The 26,722-nt window shown below is 35.6% G+C and overlaps 1 protein-coding gene across 3 annotated transcripts in view; it reads left to right on the forward strand.

The window, feature by feature from the left end:
- The window catches only part of LOC121725278 (cadherin-89D), a 65,440-nt gene that overhangs the window by 13,945 nt on the left and 24,773 nt on the right, over nt 1-26,722 (forward strand). For all 3 annotated transcript variants that reach the window (XM_042112142.1, XM_042112143.1, XM_042112144.1), the window contains exon 3: nt 23,051-23,150. In XM_042112142.1, coding sequence (XP_041968076.1) covers nt 23,051-23,150 — 100 coding nt within the window. The remainder of the gene's footprint in view (nt 1-23,050; nt 23,151-26,722) is intronic.

Raw genomic sequence — 26,722 nt, forward strand, 5'->3', positions numbered from 1 at the left:
TCTAACTTTAAAGTTCAAGTTACAGCTTGTGATGATCCATTGGTTCCAGAGGATCTACCTCATCACAGATCAATATGTATAGATATACCTATGTCTGAACAACCAATGTTAGGTACTAATAAAAGGATTAAATATTTTTATAACTCAGGAAATTATGAAGAGATGTGTACTGTGCTAGATTCAATTAACTGGAATGACTGTTTAAATAATAATACATTAGAAGAGGCAGTTAAAAAATTTTATGACATCATAAATGATCTTCAAAATACGCACATTCCCCATAGGCTCGTATCCACTAGTACGTTTCCTCCCTGGTATGATTCATCGTTAAAAAATATATTAAAGGAAAAGAATAAGTACCATCGAAAATATAAAAAGTATGGCAACATCAGTGATTATTCTACTTTTTCTATACTTAGGAAAAGATTTAAAGTCTTAGAACACCAACGCTATGAATCTTATTTGACCACCACGGAGAAAAATATAATCTATAATCCAAAATATTTTTGGACTTTTATTAAAGCTAATAAGAAATCGATTAATGTTTACCCTTCTACAATGAACTTTGACGATATTTCTGCAACAAATGGTGTTGAAGTCTGTAACTTATTTAACACTTATTTTCAATCAAACTTTCTTCATCCTACAACTAGTCCAAGTGTCACTTATGATACGGTCAATATAAATAACATTAATATAGGCAATATTAACATTGATGCTGAAGAAGTGCATAAGGCACTCAAGTCTGTCAACCCGAATAAAGGAGCAGGTCCTGACAATTTGCATCCAGTACTTATACTAAAATGTGCAAAGAGTTTAGTTGATCCACTCTGCATCCTTTACAGTAGATCATTAGAAGAAGGATATGTGCCCCATATTTGGAAGACCGCCTTTATTACGCCAGTACATAAAGGCGGAGATAAAGCCTCAGTTAAGAACTATAGACCCATCTCAAAACTGAGTGTCTTCTCTAAGATCTTTGAAGGAATCGTGCACCGACAACTGTACTCATCGTTACGCGGATGGTTCATTCCCGAACAACACGGATTTTTGAAAGGGCGCTCTACTGTTTCTAATCTTCTAACAGCAAATGACTATACTTCTTCATTTATGGATATAGGTGAACAAGTCGACATGATTTACACTGATTTTAGTAAAGCATTTGACCGTATAGATCACTCTATCTTACTTAAAAAATTATATAATGCAGGAATTCATGGCAATTTACTTCGGTGGTTTTCATCATATATCGCTAATCGTTCGCAAGCTGTCGCTATAAACGGCTTTATATCTTATTGGACTATAGTTCCCTCAGGTGTCCCCCAAGGTTCACTCCTAGGCCCTCTCTTGTTTGCGATCTTCCTCAATGATATAGCCCTATGTTTTAAGAACTCAAATTTCTTATTATACGCGGATGACAAAAAAATCTTCAAAAATATTCGTTCATTAACTGACTGTCAACTACTTCAAGAAGATCTTGATCGATTTAATGAATACTGTCTAGCTAATAAGCTAGATCTTAACATCTCGAAATGTTATGCCATGACTTTCACACGAAATATTAAATTACTTAATTTCTCCTACAACATCAGGGGTACTGTGCTTAAGAGAACGTTAAATATGAGAGACCTGGGAGTCATGGTAGATTCAAAATTATTATTTGATAAACATATTGATTTCATAGTTAATAAGGCGTCAAAGGCTCTCGGGTTTATCATTAGAGTGAGTAAAAACTTCTTTGCTCTAAAAGTATTCAAGATCTTATATTGTGCCTATGTCCGGAGTATACTAGAATATGCGTCTGAGGTTTGGAACCCCAAATATGACATTTATATTAATAGAATCGAATCCATTCAAAAGCGGTTTTTACGATTCCTTCAATACAAAAGTGGTTATTATTTTCCGACTTATGAGGACAGATGTAGGCATTTTCATTTTCTACCATTATCAATTCGCAGAAATATTACAGACTTGTCTTATTTAATAAAAATAATTAATGGTAACATTGACTGCCCATATCTACATAATAAACTACATTTTAACATCCCTACAAAATATTTCAGAAATTTTGTTCCACTCTACTTACCAACTTTCAACACATATTATCGGCGTAATTCGTATATTTTTAGGGCATGTGGTCGAATAAATGAGTTTGTTCAAAAAAACCCCACATTTGACATTTACTCCGCAAAACCTTGTAATATTAGACAGGCTATATCAAAATCTTTTTTTGATACTTAATATCAAACTACCTATTCGATAAAACACGAATAAAATGATTTTTTTTTTTTTAAATGATCCCTAGCTAGATCGATTTATCGCCCCTGAAACCCCCTAAGATATATAATATAAATATGTATGTATATGTGTGTGTATGTATGTATGTATTTATGTGTATATGCGTATATATATGTGTATGTGAATGTATGTGTATGTATAATGTATATGTAATGTAATAATTGCTCGTTTAAACATTTAAAGATATACGGTTTAATAGTGTGATGGTATTATAATTTATTATAAAGCTTATAATAAATTGCAGTAATGTTAGACTGTTAAAACTATTACTTAAAATTATTAAGTAAAATTAAATTTAATTATAAACTTTTAGTATACTTAATGTAGTATTATTTTAATTTGTTATTTAGCCTAGACTTGCATGGTGAAAGTCGCAACTTAAAAATCATACTTATATAGGTATTGTTTTGATTTATCTGAAACTGTTTTAAAGTATTATCTTAAAATAATTCAACTTTAACACTAATTATTTCCAATTAGCATAAGTTTTCTAAAACTAGCTATCAATGATACATGCCATTGGTGGCTAGTTTTAAGAAGATTTGTCTTAGAAAAGTATTATTTAATTATAATAGTAGTTAAGTATATTTCTTAAAGGTTATTATATTACTATTTATAGTATATTTCATAAGTACTTTAGATATTGTGTTAGTGGAAACTTATTATTGGCTTGCAGTTTTTTAGAATAGTAAGTTATCCTGTTAAATAGAGCTGTAAGTTTTCTAAATAAATAAAATAAAAAAAATAAAATAATCTTATAGTCTGAGAACGAGTGGTCGGCAGACAGTTAAGTTAGCAAGCTCATAATATTATGTAGATAAGTGCGAATAAAGCGAGCTTATACAAAGTGACATGTAGTTTCCACATTAATTAAATAAATAATTACAATACAATGTAGGTCTCTCTATATTACTGTGTCATACGCCCCACATTACACATACAGTATCTCTCCTGTGCATTTGTACTTTCTACCTATCGCTGTATACGCATCGTAAAGTATGTGAAATCATTATGAAACTATATTGTTTATTACTTATAGTGGGAGTCCCGTTATAGGTTTTTTTTTTTTATTAGAAAAATTAGAGTCTATATTTTACCAACTGAGTTACTTATTTTGTTATGGTGTCAATATTGTGTGAAATATAACTGCAATGGGCAGTGGTTTGCTTAAGGGAGATCGCAGACGACAGACTTTTTGTGCGATCGAGTCTGCGGCGCCCATATAGTGCGTACAGCGCCGCAGACTCGATCGCACAAAAAGTCTGTCGTCTGCGATCTCCCTAAAACTTTTTGCAGAAGCGCTGTTGTGGGCAACATACAATTTTTCATAAGGTTTTTAAGTTAACGATTTACAACATTACAAAATGTAGTAGCTAATTATACAAATATGGTGTGAGTGAGTGCTGTACTGTGTAAACTGTCTACAGAACGACCTTGAACACTTTCGCACTTTCGTAAGCGGAGACAGTAGCGATCGCTAGCGAGTGGCGGGCGGCGGGCGGCGGGCGTGCGATATTCGACAGTCGTGTGTTATTTGTAACTTTCCATTGTTTAAAATGTTTGTATTAATACAAAACGAGTAGACAATTTTTTAACTGAGTTCAATGAATGCTTTCAAATTACTTTCATAGAATAATTATATAAACAAATCGTCTTGATATTATCATACATAGAGGTTTTGACCAACTAGAACGAGTTTTATGGTGGTTTGAAATTTTATGAGCTAGTATTTTGTAGTCTTATCATATCGATAATGTATAAAAAGTAAAAACTATATAAAAATGTACAACTGTAAAATTATTTTCCAGAACCGAACAAATCGACGGTCCCTACGTATAAAGCGACATGTCAAAAGTAGTGGTTTTCAGGAGAGCGTTTTTAAGATTCAAACTGTTACTGTAGATTACCATTAAACATAAACACAATTATTTTTATTGATCTGTAAAGCTTAATGTAGGCCGTTTGTCATTATATAACACAATTTTAAATATTTACAATATTTTCGCCAAAATTGCAAGGTGACCGTTTTTACGGTAACAATTCAAGACTGCCCATAACGGTTAAGTCGTACATGTCCGTTTTTACTTTGGAAGAATTAAAATATTATATTAGGTCCTAAATTCACTAAGCACTATATAAAATGGTTCGTATTGTCATAATTTATAAGTTTATCACTTATTATATAGTAAGTGATAAACTTATAAATTATTATATAGTAAGAAAAACTAAAAAACACAGACATATCTTTTTATACGCTGCTAATTTAAGAAGTTTTTTCTATGTTATAATGAACGAATAAAAGGACATGTCATCAATAACTATAGGTCCATAATGAAAAATTCTAATAAAATGTGATTATTTGATAAGTTAAACTGTTTAATTTTCCAAAGTCTACAAATTTAAGTATAAATATATTAACTTATTCTGTTTTCACTAAACAAAAGCATTATAATGTTGAAGATGAAGATGATGAGAATGATGAACTGATTTTATTTACAAAATGCATCGGTGCTATGATTTAGATTTTTTATATAATATTTTTGCAAATTTGTCAATGATACCTACTGTAAAAAAAAATTAACATATTTACATCTTGAAGATAACAAATGCCCAGATCATTTGCCTTTTTCTTCTTCTTGGTCTTTTCGTATACTTGAGCGAGGTCAATACCTTTTCCAATTTTGAGACCTAGGTGACCAATATTGACGACCTCAGACTTTTTGCATCTTTTTGCATTGCATCTTAATATGAATAAATTCTTTGAGGCTTCATTATAACTTCTACGGTGGACAAGTCTGAACAGTAAAATATAATTCTGAGTCTATTATTATATTCAGCTTTTTCTTGAGAATTTATGAAGGTCGTAATTTTCAGCATTACTATTGAATACAGAGCTGCAGCATGATGCATCTTACATGTTCCTCGCAGGAACAAAATCCCAATTTGCGATTACCAAATTGACAGAACACCTTATCTTATTAAGCTGAAGAGTTTGTTTGTTTGAACGCCCTAATCTCAGGAACTGCTGGCCCGATTTACAAAATTCTTTTAGTGTTTGATAGCTCATTTATTGAGAAAGATTATAGGCTATAAATTATTACGCTAAGATAAATAGGAGCAAGGAAACAGGAAAATGGAAAAAACGGGGAAGATTATTTGAAAGGGCTTCTTTTCCCGTGGTTAGTCCATCTATCGCGCAAATAAGGAGTGTTCTTTATAGTTTTTAATTAATGTTACATTATTTATTAACTGTGTTATATAAAATAAATAGCAGTCCATTAAATACATAGCCAATTTAACGCCTTTTGTTCGCAAAACAAATATGCAGTCGAAACTCATACTCAATGTTCTTGCAAAGCCGCAAACAAAAAATATTTTATTTTCTTTCTTTAAATAAAATAATATAATAGTATATTTTCAAGCATTTAGGTTTCCGTGCTTAATAATTGAAAACGGGAACCTATCAGACTTCGCTTTCTATATGTCGTCCGCCCGTCTATCACCAAGCTTCATCTCAAGAACCACAATAGTAGAAATTTACACAAATTACGTTTTTTTTGTTGGCGCTATAAGAAATTAATTAAAATAAAAATAAAATTTATTGATTATTGTGGACCTCAAACAACAAACGCGATTTTTTTGCTCTATATCCATAACAGTAAGGCACTGATGGTTGTTCATGATGAAAAGAGCCTCAGCCTCCGTTGCAGCAATCATTTCACATCGCTGATTATTTATAACACTTAAATACTCATATTGGTTTGAATTTGATTGAATGTGTGGCACTAGACCCAATAAAAACGAACAAAAATCTCATAATAGCTGAACGTAAATGATAACAAGTCTAAAAATAATTCGCTACCTTAGAGGTAGAAACGGACATGTACGACATGACGCGGGACAGCGCGTAATTTTCAACGCGGTACAAGACGGTAAGTATAGATGTCCGCATTTACCACACTAAAATCTAATACAACCTCCGACTTGTCGTCAGTTACGTCTTTTTATCTTTGGAATTACTTGTGATAGAAAAATAATAATAATGTAGGAATATGCGTCTCATTATATGGAAGGGCATGGTGCAATAAAAAAAAAATGCTATTTTGGACATGACCTTTTATACGTAGGGACCGTCGAAATGCTTGATTTACAATGATTCGGATTTGAAAACTTACCGATATCCGCGATTTCCGAATCTACGTTTACGATGTCCAGAGTTGCAGCATTCAAGTTAAACGATAAGTTAAAATCTATGTGTTGATTATAAGTTAGAAAGGAATGCTAATTGATTCACACCGAGAACAATTTGTGAATGTAACATCACTCGTAGACGATTCTTAAGTAATTACTTAACATTCTACAATCATCACTATTAGGTGTACATTACTTTCTTCCGCTTAAAAAGACCAACGTTGCACGCGGTTCGTATGACCTTTAGGGTGAAGCCAAACGAGTGTAATTTCGTAAGTTGTGAGTCGCAGAATTTCTGCCGCGTAAATATCTTTTTATACAAATCATGGCTCACAAAATTACGCTCTCGTGAATCAAGCAGGACTTTTGTATGAAACTGAATGCAGCAGAATTTCTGCCAGCCGAAATTCTGCGACTCACAACTCACAAATTACGCTCGTTTGGCTTCACCCTTTGAGATACTTTACAGTTAAGAGTATTTAAATTGCTTGATTTACACGCAATGGGCGCACCGTGCAATATGAAACGTGCGCAAATAATAAAATATTTATTTCCACCAATTCTTAAACGCGAAGTAAAGGAGGCTGGTAACGCACTTACGACTCTTTCAATGTAGAGAAAGTATATGCTCCTATAGTAGAGGGTGTACGTGTATCTGTGTGCGTTCTTATTCGACAATCAGGTGATTTATCTGCTTTGTTCTAACCTAACATGTTCGGTTTTACTACTAAGGAATCTAACTCCGGCTCGAGAGCTCTAAGCTCCTAGACCACAGAAGAGTTATTGCAAGCACTAAGTCCTACACATCTCCCTATCGCCGCACAGGTGATCGACCTCGACAAAAACCCGGGAAGTGTACCATCCAGCAGACGATGCGAACCCAGAACCATTCCGCATCGATTGTCAGCGTTTTTGTTACACGAGGGAACGTATGAAGTATTGTTACGCATTCCGGTTTCTAGATCTTACTGGAAATAACGCGGTACACTTTTTATTGTGTCTACATCTACATTTTAACTTGTGGTTCAGTACATTATGTCATAGTGATACTATCACGAACTCGTAAAAACCTGAAATATAAAACCAAAAGTTGAACTATATTTTGTGGCAATTACTTTAGGTGTGGCGACGCATTACGTCGCAGTTTCAATTTTCCAAACAACGACCAAAATCAATTAATGTGGCTTCAAAACTGAAACCAACTGAATTAAATCGTGAAGCCTCCTTGTTTAATTGCGTTGCGACTTATACGATGCGGTACATCAATGTGGCATATCATTATAATATGTATTATATTATGTTGCATCTTCGAACTCGGTATTTTAGTGGAACGAAACTTAGGAGATGTAAGAGGGTGAATGGTGGACCTGGTATTTCAGGATGGCTTGACCAGCAAACCTGCACAGTAATTGTGCATTGTGCAACATTGTTAAACAGGAGCAGGTCCTGTTTAACCTGTAACTCAACTGTATAGGTCTTCAGGTTTACCCGAAAGGTAAACCAAAGTGACCGGTCGGTGAGCAAGAATCGGGTCGGCAGGACTTGTGGCATGATATCAAAGATCTTCAATATATTATGGGTAAAATAAGGCCTAAACCATCCGGTATTGATGGTCTAAACTCTAAAGCCTTACGTAGCACAACAAAGCGCTAAAAGCGTCGCTCGTCACACTCGTTATCATTAGAAATCAATAATCTCCCGCTGCGAGTTCGGCTAATTGTTACATCACTATTACTCAATACGATCGTCGGTCACAAGTGTAGAGATGTGCCGGTGAAAACGAAAGTTGTCCGACCGGTCGCGATTTAAATCGAATTACGGACGTGGCCTTAGCGGGCTTACACGCGCGGTACGATATCGCACCGATACAATACAAATGCATATTACCTCTGTTGTTCTAGGCGTACAAGAGACACTTTAATTTTATGGCTGTATTCCAATGGCTTCGGAAGACTTTCATGGGCCTGGTTTGAGATAATCTAATAGAACTACAGAGTGCTTAGGCCTGATCGCGGTGTTTTGGCATGAAAACCTCTGTTCTTCAACATTTTTGTGCTATATCGATCAAAATTTAAATATTGAAAGAGTAAATCTGGCCAAGGCATAACGGCGCTTCCGATTTATCGTATCACATAATGTGCACTCTTATGGGCTGGCGCCTGGGAACCAACGCGTTGATTACTTGTCTTTCCCCATCAGTGCGAATTCCATAAACATCCGTGCCTGTAAAACATTTAGAAAATTTCTTCTTATCATATTGCACAGGTACTTTACTTAGTGTCTATATCTGTTTAAATTTTATCACCGACTACAAAAATTTTATCAGAGAGGAGGAGGTTCTGTGTTCGGCGGTAGAAATGTGATTTGTATAAATCTCAAACTATCAATAAAGAAATAAAACAAAAAGGAAATGTAAGGTGTACTTCATAGGTTCCTAGTATCGTATATAGTGGTAGGTATAGGTAGATGGTAAGTATAATATTATACTTAATCTAGTACCTAAATGTAACAATTTTACATCCATGAATGGAATAAATATTATGAAAGCGGTAGACTGAATGTCGACATCACAACCGGAGGCTCAATGTCCTTGTGAAATTGTAAAACAAATTCACACAAAAGTACAAGTGCAATGTCTACATCTATGTACTAATTACTACCCACAGAAGTTTTGTAAATAAAAAAATGGAGCTTTTATCAAGTTCTAAATTTGGTACTGCTATTTGCGAAATACTAAAAGTGTACTTTCAAAGTCATTAAAGGGATTTCATAACAATAATTGCAACAATTAAAAACCTGTCTCAGACAACTGTGCGGGCAGTTGAAAGTATTGGAATGCATTTCTTATCTTTATCGAGCGTTTCGAGCTCCATTGAAAGGAGAAAAAATGTATAAGAACGGAATAAATAAATAAATAAAACCATTGTTTATAATGTATTGTCCTTCCATGTACAGTCCATACTCCTTTGGAACGCCCTTCCCCAAGAAATCAGTATGTCCCCTAACAAAAATATTTTTAAACGCAGAGTTCGTCAATTATATTTAAATCAGTTGAATAATAATTAGTAATTAGATTAAGGTTCCACTGGAATTCATATTTGACAAATATATTATTATATTACATATTTTCATTTAGTAATTCAATTCCTTATTCTATGTAGGTAAGGTGCATTGGGGTAACTTCGGAAGAAAAAAAAATGGGGATATTCCGAAAATGGCAAATAATTACCAAACGGAAAGTAATTTTGAGCTCTGGCTACATTAACCGAGACGTCAATTTAATCACCTCCCCCACTTCCTTTCCCTCGAGCCGTCAGCCGGCAGTGTATGTGCGCTAAGTTCATTTTTTCGCGCCAAGTGCAATTTTATGATTTTTTTGGGATTATCGAAATTACCCCGTATTGTTTTACACAGAAATTAGGTAAGTTACGTAATATTTTGTTTGTTTTAAAGAAGCTTTGACGTTTTTTGCTTTCCTAAGAATAGGTTATGTTGCTCTAGCTATGATTTTTAATAAACATTCGAAATAACCCCAGTGGGGTAAATTTGTTAACGAAATTTCCCCAAAAATTTTTTCATAGTCTTTTGCAGGGGTGCGCAACATAATATAATATTCCGATTTGATGGTCCTAAAATATGGATTGTTCTATTTGTAGGACAAGGTTACTCTTGAATTATATAACTATAATAACCTATCATTATACAAAAAAACAGCTTATTGGGGTACCGTTTTAGTCGTTTTAGTTCACTAATCAACAAAACTTAGTTGACTACGGAACCCTAAAACGCACCCCTAACCAGCTGATTTTCTATATATTGATAGGTTAATAGTTCTATCTCTGTTAGCTAGCACTTTCGTTGGCTTTTTTATTGTTCTTATTCTATTTATTTCTTTGCTCCAAATGTTGAGGACATCTGCATCCCCGATGGGGTAATTTCGAAAATTTTTCGGTACAAAACTTAGTTTGGTGTCTTCTATGGCTTGTATGCACAATGTTTTTGTATGGGGTAAAATAGAATAAAAATAAATATGTGCCTTAAATGTATTATTACATTAGGTCGTGTTTCGGCTGATATTCGAAATTACCCCTTGAGTATTCGAAATTACCCATGAAAAGTAGAAATAGGGTTATATTTTAAAGGGGTAGTTATATCAGAATCCGTAAATACTTTTGAACTAAAAAATATACAATTCACATGGAAATATGTTTATTATAACTAAAATGTTACAGTTATAGGTAACAATATATACAAATTCGTCTTCTAAACTTGAAACAATGACACAATATACTCACTCTTCCAAAAACTTTACGATATTGCCCCAATGCACCTTATATCTTATTTATATAGTTTAATTATGTATAACTTATGTATGGTATTATAATAAGTTTATAGTGTGTATTAGTATGTATAATAGGTAATTACGGTTTATGTAGGTCTATTATGATAAAATATGTATAAAATAATTATATAACTATTTATTTAATGTCTAAACCAATTCAGTCTTAGAATGCGCCTATTCTACACTTTCATCATCACCCTAAGGTTGGCTGGTAGAGAATGCCACACGGCATTAAGCCCGCCTATGTAAATATTTGCATAAAGTGTTTTTAATAAATTAATAATAATAATAAATACAAGTTTGGATAGGAACACATATCTTATCATAGTATATATAAGGTGCATTGGGGCAATCTCGTAAAGTTTTTGGAAGAGTGAGTATATTGTGTCATTGTTTCAAGTTTAGAAGACGAATTTGTATATATTGTTACCTATAACTGTAACATTTTAGTTATAATAAACATATTTCCATGTGAATTGTATATTTTTTAGTTCAAAAGTATTTACGGATTCTGATATAACTACCCCTTTAAAATATAACCCTATTTCTACTTTTCATGGGTAATTTCGAATACTCAAGGGGTAATTTCGAATATCAGCCTAAACACGACCTAATGTAATAATACATTTAAGGCACATATTTATTTTTATTCTATTTTACCCCATACAAAAAACATTGTGCATACAAGCCATAGAAGACACCAAACTAAGTTTTGTACCGAAAAATTTTCGAAATTACCCCATCGGGGATGCAGATGTCCTCAGCATTTGGAGCAAAGAAATAAATAGAATAAGAACAATAAAAAAGCCAACGAAAGTGGTAGCTAACAGAGATAGAACTATTAACCTATCAATATACAGAAAATCAGCTGGTTAGGGGTGCGTTTTAGGGTTCCGTAGTCAACTAAGTTTTGTTGATTAGTGAACTAAAACGACTAAAACGGTACCCTAATAAGCTGTTTTTTTGTATAATGATAGGTTATTATAGTTATATAATTCAAGAGTAACCTTGTCCTACAAATAGAACAATCCATATTTTAGGACCATCAAATCGGAATATTATATTATGTTGCGCACCCCTGCAAAAGACTATGAAAAAATTTTTGGGGAAATTTCGTTAACAAATTTACCCCACTGGGGTTATTTCGAATGTTTATTAAAAATCATAGCTAGAGCAACATAACCTATTCTTAGGAAAGCAAAAAACGTCAAAGCTTCTTTAAAACAAACAAAATATTACGTAACTTACCTAATTTCTGTGTAAAACAATACGGGGTAATTTCGATAATCCCAAAAAAATCATAAAATTGCACTTGGCGCGAAAAAATGAACTTAGCGCACATACACTGCCGGCTGACGGCTCGAGGGAAAGGAAGTGGGGGAGGTGATTAAATTGGCGTCTCGGTTAATGTAGCCAGAGCTCAAAATTACTTTCTGTTTGGTAATTATTTGCCATTTTCGGAATATCCCCATTTTTTTTTTCTTCCGAAGTTACCCCAATGCACTATACAGGTTTACAAGTTGAAGTGCGCAACCCCTACACTAACAATATAGTGTTGTACGGGTTCGCTAAAATTCTTAAGGGTACATACAAAAGAATACTTAAAGACAATAGACATAGAGTAAAGAATATCCGAATCTGAAACACAAGTCTAGACAGTAAATTTTGACGTGGGAGAGCCATGCTTCGGCATGAATGGGCTGGCTCGACTGGAGAAATACCACGGGCTCACAGAAAACCAGCGTGAAACAGCACTTGCGCTGTGTTTCGCCGAGTGAGTGAGTTTACCGGAGGCCCAATCTCCTACCCTTTTCCCTTCCCTACTCTCCAATATTTCCTTCCCTACCCTCCCCTATTCCCTTCCCTACCCTCCCCTATTACCCTATTCCCGCTTAAAAGGCCGGTAATGCAGCTGCAGCTCTTCTGATGCTGCGAGTGTTCATGGGCGACGGAAGTTGCTTTCCATCAGCGTAGCTAGCACGGGGTTTCCCAGTCGATTCTTCGGAAGAAAGTAATGGCAGTTTCTTTCCCATGTCTACATATCTTATTCCCGAGCATGGCACCACCCATCGACTTGAGTTTCAGGGGACAAAGACAAGAAACTCTTTCCATAGCAACCATTAAAGCAACGGCAATTATTTTTTTTTGACATTTAGTTTCTTGGTTCTTTTTTTTTAATTATGGCACCTCGGCTATAAAACCATAGCCAGTGTCGAGTAAATGGCGGCAAATTCAAAAAATCGACGTGTAGCAACCTTGTCTATAGCCGGAATTATAGTTTTGATCTACGAAATACGAATAATAAAAACTAAGGAACGTAGTTTGTAGATCAAAACTATAATTCCGGCTATAGACAGGGTTGCTATTCATCGATTTTTTTAATTTGCCGCCATTTACTCGACACTGGCCATGGTTTTATAGCCAAGTGCCATAATAAAAATAAAAACAGAATCAAGAAACTAAATGTCAAAAGCGGATCGTCATGCTTGACATATAGATTTTCAAAAGCGAAAGATATCGAGATACGAAAGAAACTTTTACTCCAATGTTTTTCCGGTAAAACTGTCAAAATTTAGTTTCTTTCGTTTGTCTACGTGCTTGTGCTAGCTATGCAGGTGACCCGTTTGCTCGTTTGCCCCCTTATTTCATTTTAAAAAATTACATTTATAGGAAACATGCCGCACCGGCATACGTCGTTTTGCTATTGCAGGAATATGCTTCAGAGCCTCGATGGAAATCTTTAAACCGATAACTTAACGCTTAGATATTACATTTGAAAATTTGTCTACCTATACTCGTATTGATGGACGTGACAGTATTTATTATTTGAAATATATTTTCAAATGCAAGAGAACCAGACGGATGTAAGCTCAGGTTATCTTATTAATTCAATGGCGGACATCTGAAAGTCATTTGAATTAGCTAAATATTAATATCTTACATAAGCTGAGGTAACCAGCGACGGGCAACCGCAACCTATCTGGTTACCTTAACCCTGCCGGTTACCCAACCCGATACGATCGCCTGAGAACCGCTTTGTTCCGACTTCGGTTCCGGATCCGGTCGCGCAATTATTGTCTAATGTAATTACATCAATTACCGCTCTAGGGTTGTTCAGAACGACGCAACTTTGCCTTAGAAACAGGGCTCTCGGCCAATCAAAAGCATTGCCTCGTGACTGTACTCGGTAGGTGTAATTAGGCCCTACGCGCGGAGTAGACCGTTAGGGAATTGAAATGGGTAGATCCCGCGTCTGGAGAGTAATGCATGCCCCATGCCCCGGCCGATGTCCCCAATCCCCAGCTGGCATAATACATGTAAAAAAGAGGTTTGTGCAGTGCGCCTTTGCTGCTGCGACTGATGGATAACTGTAAGACATAACACAGGACTAGATTTGGTAAAATATAAAATTGCAACAGCATACACGATTTTGATACTCTATTTTGAAGTCATTGCAACTTACAAGACGGATTTTGCAATATGCACACTATCTGTCTGCATCAAACAATATGAAAGTAACAATTAATATTAGCTATAAAAGGTTTCCTTAGCTTATTGTTGTACTTTTGACAATTGTTGTTAAGTAACTCTACCAGATTTTGCCTTCAATTTAGCCGAGATATTATCGCAAATTTGAGGTTTTTAATTTGATAATGCTTCCGTCTCTAACACTTTGCTACAATAAAGTCATCAAATATTACGCAAGTAGGCTTTTTGTGCAATTTATACGGAAACATAATAATATAATATTATATATTTACTTTTCGTAAAATTCTGATAACATCTTAATAGACGTTATAAAGCTGCGAGTTACGAAACAGTCGCCTAATAAGTGACCAATAGCTTACCGGAAGTCTTATCTCTATAGTTGGCGTAAAGTAAGCCAGGACAGTACTTCTAGATAAGCTATTACTTTCGCCATTTTCTACTTTTCGTATGTTGGTGCAAGGGACCATCTTAGAAAATTTTGGAAAATAGTTTTACCCATAACCCTCGGTGGATTATGGGTAAAACTATTTTGTTTCAACATGCAAACTGCATCTATCATGAAATCAGATTATGCTAGGTTGTATCAAAATCTGATTTTATAAAGTTACTTTAATCGAAAAAATAAAGCATCTAATTACCAAGGTTTTGCATCCTTTGGTGATTAGGAAACAGGAAACTTTCAATAAATATTAGGTGGCTACTGGTTATAAGACCTATTAGACTAATAAAGTATAATGACTTTATAATGCACATTAGAATTAAAACAAAATCTAGGTAGTTAGTATTAATGATCCGATCTATGCAAAACAGCGAAAACAAAAGTGATGAGGTAATGCCTAATTGCCTAGTTCTTAGACTACTTATTACATGAAGGTTCGTTGGCAGCGCTTTCTTCGATACTTCCTACAAGTACTTCCACCTAACGCGTTTCCCGTTATCTCAACAACTATAATCTTACTTTCTCGTCAAGTACATAATAGTTGATCTCGTAGGATATCGGGGATTGCACGGTCCCCGCGGTCTATGGTTATTGACAGTTAGCGGATTGCATGCAATAGCCTGTAAAATGGCTAACCGTGGCGCTAGGCCAGTATCTTGGATCTAGTATCACAGCTGAATCTTGTAAGTTGTAGTGCGCTAGTATGGTTTTAAATAATTATCTGATGTACCATAGAGGAAATTGATTCCTAAGCAGTTGATAGAACAACGACATTTGGTCATTTGAATTGAATTGTCATGATTCAACGTCGTTGGATCATGACAATTCAATGTGATCTGTAGGCTGGGTTTGACGTAACGCGACCAACATCTGCCTAGGAATCAACTTCCTGATAGTACTTACAATCTATATCTTTATAAACTGCACTAAAGGTTGCATAGTAAGGAAGGAATAGGGTAATAAAAGGACAGTAAAAGATAAAAACTACGTCTGTGGGTTGTCCATTCTACAAAATACTTACATTTAAATCAAAATCATTTTCTTTAAAGTACACGGTTAACCTAAAGAACGTACGCACTATGTAACTATGTACTAAGTTGTATCTACTAATCATGTTGTTAAGCATATTTGATCTCTGATACCCCAGTTGGCCAGCCATAAACTCATAACCGTAAGGCGTAGATCAAAGATACATAAGGGGATCAGAATCGTCAAATTACACGCATTGTACCATCAGTAGGCCTCTCCCACGCCGCACATGCACCGATAGTTCACATCTTGGGCTCAGACAAATCGCAGACAATACTGGGAACCTGTACATCATGATAACCATCACCACAAATATGCCTATTGTTAGACAGGAATTCGATTTTGAAATTTGATTTATCGGCCCATTGTGAGATCAATGACACGTGGTCCAGCCTACTTCGAATTTCGCAAGTCTCATGTGTAGATGAAGATTAGATAAAAAGGAACAAAGCTTTTACTCTGGCTGGATTGCGAAAAATTTTAATCTATGATTAATTTTATTATGTGTTGTTGCTTGGTCAATAAACTTGGCTGTGCCCCCGGAACGAGAATAACAGTTTCTAGTTTCTGGGGCATAGCCAAGTTTATTGTAACTATAATTTGCAAGTTTTGGAACAAAATATTCTAGACTAATTTTCCTACTTCTTGAGTCACGATAAATAATCTTGACCTAACAACAATTGTCAAACGCGCTTGGTTTGAAAACGACTTGGCAGTTTCCAAACTAGACTCGTTCTTGGCAAAAAGAACCGGTGTTAAAGATGGACGTTGGAACGTTATATTTTGAAAGCTTGTGAAACCGCATTCAAACGTATTTCATAGTAAAAAGGTTCAGCTAAGCCAGGATCCTAAGATTCTTCCAGAGCAAGCACAACGTAATAATAATGCAGGCAATCCATTTTGTGCATTTGCAAGACGTCTCTACATTCCGAATCGAATAACGCAATCGTCAATTTCTCAGATGACGGAACAATACTTTTGCTGTCTGTCATCCGAATTATGTCTTGCATCTGCATAGACCTAAATATGAATAGAGCATAACAAAATCGAAGCTTGCGACAGCCATGGGACGATTTGCCGTAGAATTGTGACAGAGGCGGTCACGGCGCAGCGTCACTGACGAAATGATCATAATTATTGTGATGAGATTACAATATTACGATGGGAACAGTAATTATGTTTATAGGAGTACTAGCCTATACTATACAACTACTAGTTTTCCTGCTGCAAGTTGCTGTTCTTAATTAGTAGATATTAGCGATTTAATACACAGCGAATGAAATAATACATTTACTTTTATTTAGAAAAAACTTAGATGTTTTAAAAGACATAATATCATCATAATATTACTAGTTTTATCAGTGTATTAGTTGTTATCAGCGTTATCAATAAAATATAATAAGTACTCTACCAAATAATATGCACCAACATCCTAAGTCGTTCATAAAAATTTACTCTTTACATTTTTGTCCTTTGGTTTACACCATTGCCTACAAACGCCCTAGTCGAAGTTGTGTAAGATTGTTGACTGTAACATACCAAGAGGTATCACAAAACTACAAACTAGCCATACTTTAGTGAGACCTACGAGCGTTGAAATTGTAGTATCGTTGGAAATGTCCTCCTTGCTGCGCACGGTCCACCGCCGCTCTACTTTCAATAACTCGCCGCTGATTTGCCGTGAAATTTTAAATTACCACAACAAAAACTGCGCAAACAACGTTAAATAAACAATTTCTTTTTTCTACGTCGCTACAAGTTGGAATGCAATGAATTTGGTATACTTTTTCTAGTATACGGGTTATACTCATAGTAAGATTTTACATTTGCAAAAGTTGGTGTGGTTTTCGAAATAATGTTAGGTTTGTAGTTAAAGAGGTGACAATTTATTTAACGGTTTTCCAATCAACCGAACCTCAAAGGAAATGTTACAACTTACTTGTAACCCACGTTTAGATCATGCTAAAACAACAAGATCAAAATTGATAAATCCGTTTGGGAGCTGCGACCTACGGCGCTATAGACAAATCGACACACACATTCACTAAAATTATGACAATACGTTTTATGATGATAAGCTTGAAAGATACGTCATATTTCTCACTCAGTACAGCTCATTTACGTCGGTAGCTTACCTAGCTGAGGAAAGTCAATAAAACTGACAAGAAAGTAAAGTGGCAGTTAAGTACCACTTACCTCACTTTCAGTTTTATAAATGATATCATTTTGTATAATAGCTATTGTTAAATATATATACCAGATACAATTATTAATTTTTATGATAAGCGAGCATTATACTGATGTCTTACTTTTGTTGGCTTCTTACAAAATGGTATATTTTGGAGTATATAGAAACGTTGGGGAAACTCAGAATTTTGCTTTGTTACGAAATATTTAATGGTAATTAAGTAATTCCGGGATAAAATAATACGGTTTATGTTAACATGATTACTTACATTATTAGTTTACGTGGGAGAGCCATGCTTCGGCATGAATGGGCCGGCACGACGGGAGAAATACCACGTTCTCACAGAAAACCGGCATGAAACAGCGCTTGCGCTGTGTTTCGCCGAGTGAGTGAGTTTACCGGACGCCCAATCCCCTACCATATTCACTTCCCTACCCTCCCCTGTTCCCTTCCCTTCCCTACCCTTCCCTATTACCCTGTTCCCTCTTAAAAAGCCGGCAACGCACCTGCAGCTCTTTTGATGCTGCGAGTGTCCATGAATAAATAAATAAATAAAATATCTTTCTATTCAAAATGGGTATCATGATACACTTTTTGAAAGTCGAACGAAGAAACTACGTTGCCTACCACCGGTTCGGGAACTACCCCGCCGAGAAGAACCGGCGTAAGAAACTCGCACGGCGCCATCTTTTACTAAAAAAATGGAAAATTACAATGTTATGTCTTACAGCTATGTAACAAAAATAAAAGAAAAGTAACCTGTATGGAGCCACCCTATTCCCAAGGTGTGCTGTCCTCCATGAAATCATTGACTCTATAATACGCTTTAGCACACAAACGTTCTTTAACTGCTTTTTTCAAATTGTTTAAAGGTAGATTTTGAACATTTTCTGGGATTTTATTGTATAGGCGTATACATTGGCCTTTAAAGGATTTGCTTACTTTGGCTAGTCTGAACATTGGTATTGCTAACTTGTTCTTATTTCTAGTGTTTACATTATGATTATCACTTTTCTTTTTTAAAATATTTATGTTCTTTCTAACATATTATAAGAGATTTTCCAAAATGTATTGTGATGCGACGGTCAGAATTCTTATTTCTTTAAATTTTTCTCTTAGAGTTTCAAAAGATGACATCTTATAAATAGAACGAATAGCTCGCTTCTACAGCACAAATATTGTATTAATGTCCGCCTCGTTTCCCCACAAGAGGATGCCGTAAGATATTATGCTATGAAAGTAGCTAAAGTAAACTAATCGCGCGGTCTCTACATCAGTGATTTCACGAATTTTTTTAACAGCATATGCTGCAGAACTAAGCTTATCTGCCAGTTTTGCAATATGTGGACCCCATTGTAACTTACAATCCAGCGTTATGCCTAGGAACACGGTGGTGTCTACTAAATTCATTTTCTCATCATTTAGAAGTACATTGGTTTGTGCTTGCCTAACATTTGGCAAGATAAATTTTAAGCATTTTGTTTTCTTAGAGTTCAAAAGTAAATTATTAGCATTAAACCAATGTACTATTTTTGAGAGAGCACTATTTACCTCGTCATAATTAAATTGTCGTCTCTTCACATTAAAAATTTGTGAAGTGTCATCAGCAAAAAGTACTATCTCATGCTTACCAAGATAAGGTAAATCATTTACATAGATGAGAAAAAGAAAAGGGCCTAAAATGGACCCTTGTGGCACACCTAGTTTTATTTTGGTTCTATTAGACCTTATGGAGTTAACTTCCACCCTCTGCGTTCTATTTGTAAGGTAAGATTTTAGAAGTTCAAGTGCCGTGCCCCTTATACCATAATGGTGTAGTTTTGTTATTAGAGTATCATACTCCACACAGTCAAATGCTTTAGAAAGATCACAGAAAATACCAAGTGCATCCTGCGACCCCTCCCAAGCTTCAAAAATACTACACAGAAGACTAATGGCTGCATCTGTTGTAGACCGACCTTTACTAAAACCAAATTGATTATTATGTAAAAAATTATTTGAGTTAAGGTGAGCAAGTACTTGATTAAAAATTATTTTTTTAAAGATTTTACTTAAAGTCGGCAATATGGATATTGGTCTATAATTGGCTGGGTCTGATTTCTTCCCAGCTTTAAATAGAGGCATCACCTTGCTGTGCTTTATTAGGTCTGGGAACACACCACTTTTAATACAATTATTAAAAACTAAGACTAGGTAAGGGGCAATGATGTCAATTACTGATTTTATAATTTTTGTGGACATACCCCAGAGATCAGTAGTACTTTTAATATTGATTGATTTGAAAGTCTTGATAATATCTCTGGAGTCAATATCTTTAAAAATAAAATTGACATCACATTCCTTGACATGTTCTCTAAGTATTTTTTCTGCAACTGTAGGTGATGAATTTAAGTTCATTGTAGTTGAGATTGGAATGTCTGCAAAAAACTTCTCAAAAACTGTCGCAACCTCAAGATCAGAATTGATTTTTTTATCATTAATTAAAAGTTCAAATTTAGAGTTACGACAGGCGACTCTTCCAGTCTCATCCGCAATTATTTTCCAGGTGCTTTTCACTTTATTTTTAGAGTCTTTAATTTTCTCTTTAATGTGAAATGCCTTCGCTGCTTGACAGGCCCTTTTAAAAAATTTCGAGTATCTCTTGACGTACAATTTAAAATCTTCGCTCCAGTTTATAGTTTTCTCGAACAAATCATACAATTTTTGTCTACTTACAATCATACCTGCAGTTGCCCATTTTTTGAAATTATTTCTTTTATTATTCAAGCTGACCGTTTTAGAAGTAAATACAGCGTTGTATTGCTGTTTTACTCTATTAAATATAATAATAATAATAATATCTTTATTTAGACCCAAAAATAAAATAGAAGTTACATAAGAAGCCTCTGACCCCTGCACCAGTGTTGACTGTATTGCAAAGGCCAGCGTCCTCGCCCATGTAGTATTATCTTATTAGTATACATATATTCAATAATTAAACTACAAAAAGAAACTTAAAAAGTAGGTAACTACCTAATCTTAACATATACTGTAAGTATACAATTCAACAATAAAGAGAAAAAGAAATACAGAAAGAATGGAAGGCTGTCGTTAAGCATTTAGTAGTTAATACAATTTTTAAACAGTAACATTATTTAAACAGTAAGTTATATAAGTGGATGATCGTATACATATTCAATAATTAAACTACAATAAGGAACTTTAAAAGTAGGTAAGTACTTAATCTTAACATAGTCTGTAAGTATACAATTCAACAATAAAGAGAAAAAGAAATACAGAATGAATGGAAGGCTGTCGTTAAACGCTTAATATGTTATATTATGTTATTAAACGCTTTATCTGGGTCATTTGATACATCCAAGTGCTCAAAACTTGATAATAATTTACTTTTAAACTTCTCAATACGTTTTGTATTTATAGGTATATATTCAATTTTTTCTTTTAAATTATTATAACAAATTAATATTAAATGAAGCTAACTGTCCAAAATGATCAGAGCTTAATACATTAATTATTTCCTTCCTATGGGGATTTATGTTAGTGAAAACATTATCTATGCAAGTCGCAGTTGTATCACATATTCCTGTCGGTTCATTAAACAAATGAGTGAGGTTATACGATTTGAACAATGATGTGAATCTAACAGTGGTGGAGTTTGAGTCTAATAAATTAATATTGAAATTTCATTCATTCTGTTTATCTTTCCTCTTCTCCAGCTAAGACAACTATGGTTGTGTTTGGACAGCAAGCAGAATTTATTGCCCGGCTAATGATTTCTTCAAATGAAGCCCCGGGCAAATAAGTACTAGTTACTTGCTGTCCAACACTTTTACTTATTCATAAATATACTAACTCCATAGCCTATTTCATCGCAGTAAATACAAATTTTTCCGGCCTCACTGGTATTTGTATATATCTTAATATAATCATATTCTGAGGATTCAGTATAAGCCCTCACTTCTGAACGGGTGACTGAAATATCAAGATCATGCTGTGAATGTGTTAAATTTCTGTGACACTGGCAGTTATTGTACAATGAGTTTACCCGTTCCTCATTGTAGCGTCCAATTTCAATTAACTCATCCATAGCAGATATATGTGAGACAATTTCTTTACAACACTTTAACAATTTTTTACATTTCATTTTTAAAATCGAATTGTTATAATATTGCTGTTGAAGTGCACAACAAAATCGTAAAAATTTGATTTGTGAGTAGTCAGTACTCTACGTTTGCTTTTAGAGAAATATTATGTAGTTTTAGCTTAAAAAAACTTATAAGGAATTGTTTTGTTAGTTAATAGTCTTCTAAACGGTCGTACAAATCTAATGTTCGGCCACTGTTTGAAAAAATGGGCTTATCTCAGACATTATCCATAATGAGGCGTAATGACTCACTTGACCAAAAAACTTTGACCCCAGATAAAAGTGAAACATCGAGAGTTGACCAAGTAATTATAATTAAACTGTTCTCAGTTCCCACACAGATAGAAAATTAATTGCTAATAGTGGCCTAATGACTTACATTTCAATTGAGATGTAGAATAGAGTTATGTAAGACTTCCTACTGTCGGGTTGGCTTCGGGGTTACGAGATGAAAGTCGCGATGACAGGTGAGGAAGTGTGGAATGTGAATAACAATGGACCAAGTACTTATTCAGTATGAATAATCATAATAATGTGGTTAGTAAGGTTTCGCGATGACAATGATTCGTCCGCATCAAACACACACACACACACACACACACACTCACACACACACACACACACACACACACACACACACACACACACACACACACACACACACACACACACACACACAAACACAAACACAACACAAGATGAAATTTTCTCCGATTTTTTGACATTTTATCTGCTTCTTCGGTGTTGTTAGTCGTAGCGTAATGTTATAAATTATAATATAGGCCTTTCTCGGTAATTATACTATCCAACTACGAAAGAATTATTCAATGCGAACCATTTGTTTGGATAGACTGACAATTTCGCGTAATTATTAATATTTTATGTATGGTTGTATAATGTACTTAAAATATGATTTCTCTTTGTGTGCAGGTTGCAACTTCTACCCGGCTGGCGAGTACCTGAAGTTCGTGCGCATCCCGGAGAACCTGCGCGTCGGCGAGGAGGTGCTGCAGGTCGAGGTGCACCCCAGGTAACCGCACATGTTGCTCACTGTTACATACCCCAGTAGCCCTAGCATGGCTACGGTAGAATGCGAAAGTATATAAACTCTGTGGAGTTAAACTGAAGGTACCGTTCCGATCTTTAACGCGGCTAGACGCGACCGACAAAAATTCAATTAAAATGCTATTTTTGACATAGACTGTAGTCTATATTGTCATAAATAAGGATTTTATTTGAATTTTTAGGTATATAAACTATGTTATAAATTGGAATTATATTTGATTTTTTGTCGCGGTTAGCCGCGGTAAAAATCAGAAGGGTAACTTCAGTTTATCTCCACAGTTTCTCTATACTTTCGCATTTCTACCGTGGGCATGCTAAGGTCGCTGGGGGACCTTATAAGTTATGTTGAGGATGTTAGTCATTCAGATAAAAACTCTGAGGTGTCTGAAGTATCAATGGACTAATAGTCATTAATTTAATAGCTAGGTACTACAGCCCTATCATCTAATATATAAAATTATTTTGTCACGATGTGCGTAATTGAACTTCTCAGAAACGGCTCGACCAATTTTCGTGAATCTTAGCGAGCATATCGGCTAAGGCTGAGAACATCTACTTTTTATATTATGATATGGTAAGTGCATTTGTTGAATTAATAATAGTAAATTGTTACAACTCGAGACTGACGGCGACCATTGTTTGTACGACGGGATAACGATGGACGTTGCATGGTGCCATAGCCATACTTATATTTTAGCCACGTCAATAAAATAATATTATGGGCGAAATACTTTATATGGCAAAACAACGTTTGCCGAGACAGCTAGTAATATCATAATACTAATTGAAAATATTATGTACTAGGCAGTGACAAATTCGGTGTTTGAGACTCAAAAAGAAATTTACCACTAATGTTTGTTTTCGTTGACCGGCTACTTGATTCCGTGGGCCAAACTTGAATGGAGCTTGGACAGTCTTTTTTCTACGTAGTGGTTAATTTTGTCAACCAAAACTATATTCAAGCAAATTTACGAAAATTCACGACAAGAAGCTAATAGAGCAAGTTTTGTAGCGAGTTCATAGTTAGCAACTTTGTTCAGTTTGTAATTTATCGGCTATAAAGTCACAACATTTACAAATGAACCATAAAATGAAACAAAGTTTACTTTTCGTAACCGACAATAATTGCCTACAAAATGAACGGCATGTACAATATAACGATAAATCCGTAAATGACCTGAGTAACACGCAATTGTTATGAAACGGTTTGGCTTCCAATTCCATGCCTATTTAGCCTATCTGATAGTAAATAGTTCGATGTTTTAGTTTTTAGTAACGAAATATTATTAGGTACATACCGTCATAAAAAATGTTGAAAAACACTTTTCTACTGTAAGTATACTAAAAATATATTATATAATATTATTTTTAGTACAATTTTCTACAGTAAGTATACTAAACATATATAATAATAAATAATAATAATAATAATAAATATTCTTTATTGCGCACACACTAAGACGTAAAAACCACAACAATAATTATCAACTTATAACTACAGTGTACCACAATGGCGGCCTTATTACTAATAAAAGCCGCCAAGCCGCGCTACGAGCTACGCCAGGTGATGGTGACCGATGTTGATGTTGACGCTCATAGCTTTGAAGTTATTTGTGCCACAGTTCATACCCAAAATAGATTTTTATTTACCTTTTGTGCAGTTTATATTCCGCCTCATACTGATGAGAGTGAGTACATGGTAATGTTTAGTGTATTAGAAAAAATATGTATAAAATATGGTAAAAAGTTCGTTATAATAGGCGATTTTAACTTGCTTTCGTGTAATATAAATGTAAGTAACTACTATGAATACTTTATGGCCTTTGGTGAATTCATTCAATATAACGCGGTGCCGAACTGCAACGATCGTCAACTGGACCTGGTACTGAGCGCGTTCGACGGCGTCTCCGTGAGCGCGGCGGGCGAGGGGCTGGAGCCCGTGGACGCGTATCACCCGCCGCTCGCAGTGCGCCTCGAGCTAGGCGGCCACGCGCCGCCCCCCGAGCCTGCGCGCCCGCCGCCATCACTCTCTCAGATAGCAGCGGAAAGTAAGCGTTGGAACTTTAACAAAGCAGACTTTTTTCGATTATATAATTTAGTAAATGAAATAGACTGGTCCGAAATGTACAATTTAAGCGATCCTAATGTTGCGTTAAATCTTTTCTATGACAAAATTTATGAAGTTTTTGACGTGTGTGTTCCACAGAAAAAATGCTATTTAGATTCTAGAAAGTATCCCCCTTGGTACACTGCTGATATTATCAAAGATGTTAAACAGAAGTACGAATTACACAAAAAATACAAATCGAGTAAATCGCCTGCAGACTACTCGGCTTTCTCTCAGTGTAGGGCGAGAGTAAAAATCGAGACGGCTCGAGCTCATGATCGGTATTGCGAAAGGATACAAAGTCATCTGGCGGCGGATCCGCGGGCCTTTTGGAGTTACGTGAAATCCAGGAAAAGCAATTCGAGAACAAATAAGTTAGTGAGAAATGGTCGGCAATTGACCGAGCTCGAAGCCGCGAATGAGTTCGCTCGATATTTTTACTCTGTATACAATCCGGAGCCGCCGGAGCTGAGCGTGGGGGCGGCGAGCGCAGCGGCGTCGTCGGCGCCGGGCGCGCACGTGCAAATCACGCGGCTACGCCCTGGCGACGTGCGCCGCGCGCTCGACCGCCTGCCGCCCAAGCGTTCGGCGGGTCCAGATGGTATACCAGCATATATTTTCAAGGACTGCAGTAGAGTATTAGTTGAGCCTTTGACACACTTGTTTAATACGTGTATAGAAACCGCGCAGTTTCCCGAGCGCTGGAAGCTATCGCGTGTTGTGCCGGTACCGAAAGGCGGGGGTGGCCCGGAACCCAGCGATTATAGGCCAGTGGCGATCCTCTGTACTCCAGCTAAGGTTTTTGAGTCGGCCATTCATCGTGACCTGTATACTCAGGTTTGTAGCCAGTTGAATGACGCTCAGCATGGTTTTCGTCCTGCGCGAGGAACGACAGGAAACTTACTGGACTTAATGACGCATCTTGTACCTGCTGTAGACGCTGGTGAACAGGTAGATGTGGCATACTTTGATTTTAGGAAGGCATTTGACACAGTCGACAATGACATTCTCTTGTCAAAATTGGCTGAAGCAGGTTGTGCCCCGCATACCCTGGCTTTCTTTGCTAACTATCTGCGGGATAGATGCCAGTATGTGGATTGTGGCGGATGCTTTTCTGAATCGTATTTCACGAGATCTGGAGTGAGTCAGGGCAGCAATTTAGGTCCTCTTCTGTTCATTTTGACTTTGAATGACCTACCTGAAGTTGTAAAAAAAACGATAGCCTTACTGTTTGCTGATGACCTTAAAATCATAATGAAAATAATAGAGGACGCTGATCACATAAAATTGCAGCAGGATATTGACAGGATTGTGAAGTGGTCCATAGACAATAAGCTGTACTTCAACACGACTAAGTGCTGCGTATTGTCGTTCAGCCGCGCTCGCTCACCTCGTCAGCATCAATACTGCATAGAGGGAACACCACTAAA

Source organism: Aricia agestis, chromosome 3, assembly GCF_905147365.1.
Source record: "Aricia agestis chromosome 3, ilAriAges1.1, whole genome shotgun sequence".
NCBI lineage: Eukaryota > Metazoa > Arthropoda > Insecta > Lepidoptera > Lycaenidae > Aricia > Aricia agestis.